The 10,043-nt window shown below is 41.2% G+C and overlaps 1 protein-coding gene across 8 annotated transcripts in view; it reads right to left on the minus strand.

Annotated features, from left to right (window-relative positions):
- asap1 (ArfGAP with SH3 domain, ankyrin repeat and PH domain 1) overlaps positions 1-10,043 on the minus strand; it is a 165,443-nt gene that overhangs the window by 45,966 nt on the left and 109,434 nt on the right. For all 8 annotated transcript variants that reach the window (XM_031903144.1, XM_031903142.1, XM_031903145.1 and 5 more), the window contains 1 exon segment: positions 565-710. In XM_031903144.1, the coding sequence (XP_031759004.1) occupies positions 565-710 (146 nt within the window).

Below are 10,043 nucleotides of genomic sequence, written 5' to 3' on the forward strand. Positions count from 1 at the left end.
TATTTTAGCCAGGACGCTGAAGGGAAAGCAGAGGAACTAGCACCCCCTTCCACGTGCATCAATTACTTCTTAGGGATAAAAAGAAGAAACAATTAACTGTTGAGTTAATATTAGAAGCGAAGGCGGAGGGTGATTCCCTACAGACTCACAAGCCATTTGTTTAAAGGGAAGATTACTAATTGGATGATGGTGCTGTTGCCGGGGGTTGTTGAGTTTATGGAGAGAATGACAGTAGCACAAAATGCAGATGGAGCAGAGAGAAAGACGACCATGGCTACAAACAGTTAGGGGATGAATTAGAAAATGAGTTAGAGAAAGTAGAGACAAAAGTATATGATATAAAGGGGAATGAAGAGAACTAAACAAGAGAGAGAAAAGAGCAGAAGAAATGAAGGCATGCTTGTAAATTATCCAGAACTTTCCTTTTATAGTATAATCTACTGTACATGTCCCAGCCAACCACAGACAAAATCCATATGTCACAAAATATGTCAAAGTTATAAGAACCCCCAACAGGGATAGAGGATACAGGATACAGGATACACGGTACTACTGTGCACTCACCAGGTTTTTAAGAAGCGTTGATAGTTCTTTTGTTAGAGTGGAGAATTTCACGAAGGCGGTGCCCAAATCTGCGTTATCCCGACTTAGAAAATTACTTCCAAATTTATCTAAGGCTTGTGCATAGTTTTCTTCATTTTGGACATGATCTGGAAAACAAAAACATAGATGTTATTCTTCTGATACAGATACCGTATATACTCGAGTATAAGCCGAGGTACCTAATTTTACCTAAGAAAACTGGAAAAACTTATTGACTTGAGTATAAGCCTAGGGTGGGAAATGCAGCAGCTACTGCTAAGTTTTAATAATCAAAATAAATACCAATAAAATGACATTAATTGAGGCATCAGTAGGGTATATGTTTTTCAATATTTATTTCAAAGAAAAACAGTAAACTAGCTTTGTAAGCGGAGAAAAGGGTCAACAAAAACAATATGAGTACTAGCCCACGCTCATTGCACATTGGCAAACTGGCAGCAGACCCAGTCCCGGAGGACACGTAAGGGGAAATAAGTATTGCTAGTGGGAGCCTAGGCCAGGGCACTGGAGGGTCTGGTTGCAGGTGGCCTAATTTGCACACAAAGGACAAAGGGTGCTAGTCTAGAGGGACCCATGGCACCCGACTCAAGTATAAGCCGAGGGTGACTTTTTCAGCACATTTTGGGTGCTGAAAAAACTAGGCTTATACTCGAGTATATACAGTATGTCATTTTATAATAAAGCAAAGTTAGCAAATGAAAAATGAAGATGGCTTCATGGGCAACCATTACTTGACAGGTCAAGGTAAGTAGACAGGCCCATGAACCAGGGTTACCCCCTATGGAGATGGGACTAATTGTACATGGTTGATTGTAGAGATGCACTGAATCCAGGATTTGGCCTTTTTAAGCAGGATTTGGCTTCAGCAAATCCATGGTCCTGGCCGAATTGAATCCAAATCGTTAAAATCAGCGGGAGGTTTAAAATTTATTGCAGTGCGCTGTGTGCGCAGTTACCCTGATCCTTATCCTAATTTGCATATGTAAATTAGGATTCAGAATTGGTTCAGTATTCGGCCGAATCTTTCACAAAGGATTCTGGGTTCAGCTGAATGCCGAAAATTGTGGATTTGGTGCATCCCTAGTTGATTATACCAAGAAACTCCAGCTAACCCATTGATTTAGACCAGTGCATGATGTAATGGTATTTACTGGGAAAGGTCACCATGTGTTTGACACTGCTGACTAAATTGCCCTTGAAACCTTACATCTTTGGGGTTCACAGACCCACTCTCATGAAATCACAAATGGGGACTCCAGTGTATTCTACTGCAAAGCAGTTATCAAGAAGGAAATAATAGAAAGTGAGGAACTGATTGCTTCTCTTGCAAAGACAAATCCCATTAAAAAAATAAATTATATATATATATATATATATATATATATATTTTTTTTTTTTTTATTTATTTATTTATTTATTTTTTTTTTCATTTTGGTTACAGCAGGGAATTCAGGGACTGTTTGACCCTGAGGAAGAGCACTGTTAGTGCTTGAAACGTTGGATTTTTTTCAATAAATTTTTCACTTATTGCAAAGTCCCTGTGTGTACGGCTCTCTGCCTTTATATTTCCTTGTTTTTGTTAGAACCCAGGGCATTTTAACTACAATAGGGTGTGCTCCGTTCAGTCTTATATATATATATATATATATATATATATATATATATATATATATATATATATATATATATATATATATATATATATATATATATATATATATATTTATTTATTTTTTTATTTTGGTTACAGGGAACTTCAAAAAAGTCTATGTCTAAAGGTGGCCATACACGGGCCGACTATAGCTGCCGATATCGGTCCCTTGGACCGATTCGGCAGCTAATCGGCCCGTGTATGGTGAGAGCAGAGCGGCCTGGCCGACCGATATCTGACCTGAAATTGGCCAGATCTCGATCGGCCAGGTTAGAAAATCTGGTCGGATCGGGGACCGCATCGGCTCGTTGATGCGGTCCCCGATCCGACTGCCCCATTGCCGCTCACATAATCCGATCGTCTGGCCCCAGGGCCAAACGATCGGATTATTATTTTTTTTACCTAAATGGTCCCCGATATCGCCCACCCGTAGGTGGGGATATCGGGGGAAGATCCGCTCGCTTGGCGACATCGCCAAGCGAGCGGATCTGCTCGTGTATGGCCACCTTTAGTCTAATTGGTTCTGTTGTTTGATGTACACAGCAGAGGAGCCAGAGCAACAGAGCCGACTTTAAAAATGAATATATGACTCTGGTTATAGTTCACTCTAAGTTTTGGAAAATTGGGGGCACAAACATTTTTTGTTTTGTTCAACTTTGTAACTACAATGTGCAACATGTGTGATCTGGAGTGAGTAGGTAGGTTAGTAGTAACTTACGCATCTCACTTGTTCTGAAAAGTTCAATCTGCTTGCTGTATCAACTTGTGGAAATGTGAAAAATGTTATGGTTTGAGCGCATACAAAACATTCTTTGTGCTCCGCAGTTTATTGTGTGTACTGACGTTACAGTGTTTATATACACAAAATCTGAACTGAATTTGTCCCTAAAAAGGAGCACCGGCCTTGGGAAGACGCTTAGCAATTACAATTCACTGGGGGGGGGGGGGGGGGTCCATATAAAATATTGGCTCCTCACAATAAAAAGGGCTTTCCCAGGTTACTTCTTGAATGCATTTATCAGAATAATAATACACAACACACATCTACATTTATACCCTGAAGGCCAAGACCTGGGACAGTAAGGTAACTGCTGGGCACATTCAAACATTTGAAATATGTCTTTGTATCTGTATTCACATGTAAATTACTAAAACATCAAACATTCCAGACCTTAAAGGAACAGTAACACCAAAAAATGAAAGTGTATAAAAGTAACTAAAATATAATGTGCTGCTGCCCTGCACTGGTAAAAGTTGTGTGTTTACTTCAGAAAGTCTACTATAATTTATATAAATAAGCTGCTATGTAGCCATGGAGGCAGCCATTCAAAGGAGAAAAGGCACAGGCACATAGCAGATAACAGATAAAACACTATTGTATTCTACAGAACGTATCTGTTATCTGCTATGTAACCTGTGCCTTTTCTCCTTTTTCCCAGCTTGAATGGCTGCCCCCGTGGCTACACTGCAGCTTATTATATAAGTTATAGTAGTGTTACTGTAGCAAACACACCAGTTTTACCAGGGCAGGGCAACAGTGCATTATATTTTTATTACTTAAAAGCTGTTTCATTTTTTGGTGTTACTGTTCCTTTAAAGGGATACTGCCATGATTTTTATGGGGCACTTTTTATTTCTAAATGACACTGTTACACAGCAAATAATTCCCTCTGTCATTTAACATTTTATTCTTGAACCAACAAATGTATTTGTAGCTGTAATATTGGTGTGTAGGCGCCATCTCAGTGCCTTGTGCCTGAGTCTGAGCTTTCAGCCAGCGCTACACATTAGAACTGCTTTCAGCTAACCTATTGTTTCTCCTACTCCCATGTAACTGGAGGAGTCCCAAGCCGGACTTGGATTTCTTTCTATTGAGTGCTATTCTGATACCTACTGGGAGCTGCTATCTTGCTCCCTTCCCATTGTTCTGCTGATCGGCTGCTGGGGGTGAGGGGGGGGGATATCACTCCAACTTGCAGCGCAGCAGTAAAGTGTGACTGAAGTTTTATTTGTGGATTTACATTCCCTTTAGGCATGATGGAGCATGAAGGTAAAGCTCTGATGGATGGGTGGGTGGGTGGCTAAGAGACCTTTGCTTTGCGCACACCTCAGCTATAAAATCCAGCACTGACAACTCAAACAAGGAAAGATTTATGGACATGAAAAAAATTCATAAACCGGTAAGAACATGAATATGCATTCAAGGAAACTTATACCCCGGTGCAAATGCTGTTATGGCTTTATGAAGAGTAGAGGCAAGGATAAAAAACAGTATAACTGTCCAACAGTAATCAGAGCAAAACATAGAGTCCCATTTTTTATTATTGCCCGTTTTTTAATTACTTTTCTTTTTTGTTCCGCAGCTCTCCAGTTTGGAATTGTAGCAGTTAACTGGTTGCTAGGGTCCAATTTACTTTAGTAACCAGGGAGTGTATGAATAGAGAGATAAGCAATACAAATTAACAATACATTTGTAACAGTAACCCCCAACTTGAAAGCTGGAAAGATGCAGAAGGTGAAGGGAAATAATTCAGAAGGTAAATCATTCAAGAACTATAAAAGATAAATAATGAAGACTAATTGAAAAGCTGCTTGAAATTAGCCATATAACATATTAACTTAAAGATGAACCACCCCTTTAAGTCTTGTACAGGAATGGATCCGGTTATCCAGAATGCTCGGGACCTGGGGTTTTCCGGATAAGGGATCTTTCCGTAATTTGGATCTATATAACTTAAGGCTGCTAAAAATCATTTAAACATTAAATAAACTCAATAGGCCAGTTCTAATTATATCTTAGTTGGGATCAAGTACAGGTACTGTTTTATTATTACAGAGAAAAGGGAATCATTTAACCATTAAATAAACCCAATAGGGCTGTTCTGCCCCCAATAAGGGGTAATTATATCTTAGTTGGGATCAAGTACAGGTACTGTTTTATTATTACAGAGAAAAGGGAATCATTTAACCATGAAATAAACCCAATAGGGCTGTTCTGCCCCCAATAAGGGGTAATTATATCTTAGTTGGGATCAAGTACAGGTACTGTTTTATTATTACAGAGGAAAAGGGAAATCATTTTTATTAAATTTGATTTATTTGCTAATAATGGAGTCTATGGGAGATGGCCTTTACGTAATTCAGAACTTTCTGGATAATGGGTTTCCGGATAAGGGATGCTGTACCTGTAATAGTGGCAGGATTTGATTGCACACAGCGGGTGTACCCGTGCCTCTTCCTTTATATTCACAGTGATTATAGCACTTCCCAATGCCCCACCCAAATGAAAGAAACCATTTACATTAATACTCAAGAGAAGCCTTAAGTGCCCCTGCAATAAGCAATTACATCTGGCTATATATCACATTCATTAATTGAACGAGGTACGTGCTCATATTTATTATAATATCATCATCCGAATGCCGCAAGTTACGCTTCCCAAGGCCTCAATCCAAACATTCCATCTTCTGATTACACTGATTTGCTTGTAGTATACGTGTTGTGAAGTTTAAAATGTGCTCTTGCAGCATATGGCCTTAATCTATTATTTAACCAACGTCTTGGCACCCGCGCAAGGCCTGCCAGAGTGCCGGAGAGAGAGAAAATGCATTTTTTATTTTGATGAATAATTACAATGCGCAGGACTCAGAGCTATTTATACAGTACAGAATTTGTAATCAACCTTGCATTGTCTTTCCGGACCATTCTGGGGGAAAGGCACCCTTGAATGTATCTCCCAACGCTTTGCAAATCTTAATTGTGCATTTTGCTTATATTTAAAGGTAAACTATACCCCCAAACAATGCAGGTCTCTATAAAAATATATCACATCCCTTTGGAGCACTCGCCCAGCACCTTATCTGGGAACTGGCACTTATATTGTAGTGTCACCCACTGTCACCTACAGCCCTTAAGGTCCCCATACACGGGCCCGATTATAGCTTCCGATATGGGTCCCTTGGGCCGATTATAGCTTCCGATATGGGTCCCTTGGGCCGATTATAGCTTCCGATATGGGTCCCTTGGACCGATTCGGCAGCTTATCGGCCCGTGTAGGGGCAGAACCGAGGGGCCTGGCCGACCGATATCTGGCCTGAAATTGGCCAGATATCGATCGGCCAGGTTAGAAAATCCAGGATCGGCTCGTTGATGCGAACCGACTGCCCCATTGCCGCGTGTAGAATTCGATCGTTTGGCCCCAGTGAAAAAAATGAAACCTCTAAACTCTGGTTGATATGATGGCCTCTGACTAAAATGCCATGGAAAATGTGAGAATGCTTGGGTAGAGTTAGTGGCACTACTTGCATCTCCCTTGTTAGTCAGACAGAAAAGCCGTGCAGCATCTTTATTGTTTCCAGAATCCTTTGCCGATCAGTATAACGTCCCTGCCGAACAGGAGAAATCAAATGCCCCCCCTTGCTTGAGAGCTCCGTATCTCCGCCGACTCACTCGCTTCCCCTCGGGGTACATGGTACATTCCCATTACAGATCAACCAAGCGCTGACACATATAATGAGGCACTTGTCATTTTCGCGGAGTGTAGAGTGAGTATTAAGACTGTAACTATGTGCCATCCCCAGGTTACACAGGCACCGCCGTATAGGAATAAAAGGAAATGTGACATGCTCGGGCTGCTGATCAATCCTTGAATGAAAATGATCTAATCATTTCAGTTAATTCCACCAGTTGCACAGCCTACACTAGTGTACTCATCCCAGTGCATAGACTACAGTACAATTCATAGCAGCTCTAGTTCAGGATCAGCATTAAAGGGGTTGGTTGTATCATAACACTGTTCCACTGCGCCGAAACGCCTTTCCACCAGCAACAATAGGAGTCACCAGTGGAAAGGCCTATGCATCGCTTCTTTTCTGAAGTTGCGCATAGCTTCTTCCTGCAGGCAACTTTGTGCAACTTCAAAAGCCGAAGTGAAACGTAGGCCATTCTACCGACTTCTGTTGTTGCCGGTGGAAAGGCGTTTTGGAGCAGTTAGTCGCTCTTGGGAGATACAGTGGCTTGCAAAAGTATTCGGCCCCCTTGAACTTTTCCACATTTTGTCACATTACAGCCACAAACATGAATCAATTTTATTGGAATTCCACGTGAAAGACTAATACAAAATTTTATTGGAATTCCACGTGAAAGACTAATACAAAGTGGTGTACATGTGAGAAGTGGAAGGAAAATCATACATGATTCCAAACATTTTTTACAAATAAATAACTGCAAAGTGGGGTGTGCGTAATTATTCAGCCCCCTTTGGTCTGAGTGCAGTCAGTTGCCCATAGACATTGCCTGATGAGTGCTAATGACTAAATAGAGTGCACCTGTGTGTAATCTAATGTCAGTACAAATACAGCTGCTCTGTGACGGCCTCAGAGGTTGTCTAAGAGAATATTGGGAGCAACAACACCATGAAGTCCAAAGAACACACCAGACAAGTCAGGGATAAAGTTATTGAGAAATTTAAAGCAGGCTTATGCTACAAAAAGATTTCCAAAGCCTTGAACATCCCACGGAGCACTGTTCAAGCGATCATTCAGAAATGGAAGGAGTATGGCACAACTGTAAACCTACCAAGACAAGGCCGTCCCCCTAAACTCACAGGCCGAACAAGGAGAGCGCTGATCAGAAATGCAGCCAAGAGGCCCATGGTGACTCTGGGGGAGCTGCAGAGATTTACAGCTCAGGTGGGGGAATCTATTAACTATTAGTCGTGCACTGCACAAAGTTGGCCTTTATGGAAGAGTGGCAAGAAGAAAGCCATTGTTAACAGAAAACCATAAGAAGTCCCGTTTGCAGTTTGCCACAAGCCATGTGGGGGACACAGCAAACATGTGGAAGAAGGTGCTCTGGTCATTTTTGGCCAAAATGCAAAACGCTATGTGTGGCGGAAAACTAACACTGCACATCACTCTGAACACACCATCCCCACTGTCACATATGGTGGTGGCAGCATCATGCTCTGGGGGGGGCTTCTCTTCAGCAGGGACAGGGAAGCTGGTCAGAGTTGATGGGAAGATGGATGGAGCCAAATACAGGGCAATCTTGCAAGAAAACCTCTTGGAGTCTGCAAAAGACTTGAGACTGGGGCGGAGGTTCACCTTCCAGCAGGACAACGACCCTAAACATAAAGCCAGGGCAACAATGGAATGGTTTAAAACAAAACATATCCATGTGTTAGAATAGCCCAGTCAAAGTCCAGATCTAAATCCAATTGAGAATCTTTAGCAAGATCTGAAAAAAAAAACCGCTGTCCATCTAATCTGACTGAGCTGGAGCTGTTTTGCAAAGAAGAATGGGCAAGGATTTCAGTCTGTAGATGGGCAAAGCTGGTAGAGACATACCCTAAAAGACTGGCAGCTGTAATTGCAGCAAAAGGTGGTCCTACAAAGTATTGACTCAGGGGGCTGAATAATTACGCACACCCCACTTTGCAGTTTGTAAAAAATGTTTGGAATCATGTATGATTTTCCTTCCCCTTCTCACATGTACACCACTTTGTATTGGTCTTTCACATGGAATTCCAATAAAATTGATTCATGTTTGTGGCTGTAATGTGACAAAATGTGGAAAAGTTCTGAATACTTTTGCAAGCCACTGTATCTCTTGGAACCTGAATGGGTGGGTGAAAATATCTAAATGGCATATATAGCAAAGCCTATAAGGCAGTGATCCCCAACCAGTGGTTTTTGAGCAACATGTTGCTCACCAACCCCTTGGATGTTACTCCCAGGGGCCTCAAAGTTGGTGATTATTTTTGAATTTCTGGTTTGAAGGCAAGTTTTGGTTGCATAAAACCCAATGTAAAGCCAAACAGAGCCTTCTATAGGCTGCCATTCCACATAGGGACTACCAAATAGCCAATTATAGCTCTTTTTTGCACCCCCATTAACTTTTTTCATGCTTGTGTTGCTCCCCAACACTTTTTCCATTTGAATGTGGCTCACAGGTATAAAAGGTTGGGGATCCCTGCTATAAGGTGTCAAACACGGAACAAAAATACACCCTTGTACCTACCATAACCCCCCAAGCTTTCTTCTATAGGGCAGTGCAGACATTTTTATACACTGTGCTATTCATTACCCCTCTTGTTGTTGGCTTCAGAAACCCTTGCCGAGGGGCTGTAGGAACCACCCTGCATAGCAGACAGAATAATGGCTATTTAGAAAATGGATAGGAAACATCTCTTGTAGGAAATTAACTTTATAAATATGTATTTAGATTTGCTGGACAGACAGATTGAAAGTACAGGTCCTTTTCAAAAAATTAGCATATTGTGATAAAGTTCATTATTTTCTGTAATGTACTGATAAACATTAGACTTTCATATATTTTAGATTCATTACACACAACTGAAGTAGTTCAAGCCTTTTCTTGTTTTAATATTGATGATTGTGGCATACAGCTCATGAAAACCCAAAATTCCTATCTCAAAAAATTAGCATATCATGAAAAGGTTCTCTAAACGAGCTATTAACCTAATCATCTGAATCAACAAATTAACTCTAAAAACCTGCAAAAGATTCCTGAGGTTTTTAAAAACTCCCAGCCTGGTTCATTACTCAAAACCGCAATCATGGGTAAGACTGCCGACCTGACTGCTGTCCAGAAGGCCATCATTGACACCCTCAAGCAAGAGGGTAAGACACAAAAAGAAATTTCTGAACAAATAGTCTGTTCCCAGAGTGCTGTATCAAGGCACCTCAGTGGGAAGTCTGTGGGAAGGAAAAAGTGTGGCAGAAAACGCTGCACAACGAGAAGAGGTGACTGGGCCCTGAGGAAGATT

This window comes from Xenopus tropicalis, chromosome 6, assembly GCF_000004195.4.
Source record: "Xenopus tropicalis strain Nigerian chromosome 6, UCB_Xtro_10.0, whole genome shotgun sequence".
NCBI classification, from domain to species: Eukaryota; Metazoa; Chordata; class Amphibia; order Anura; family Pipidae; genus Xenopus; species Xenopus tropicalis.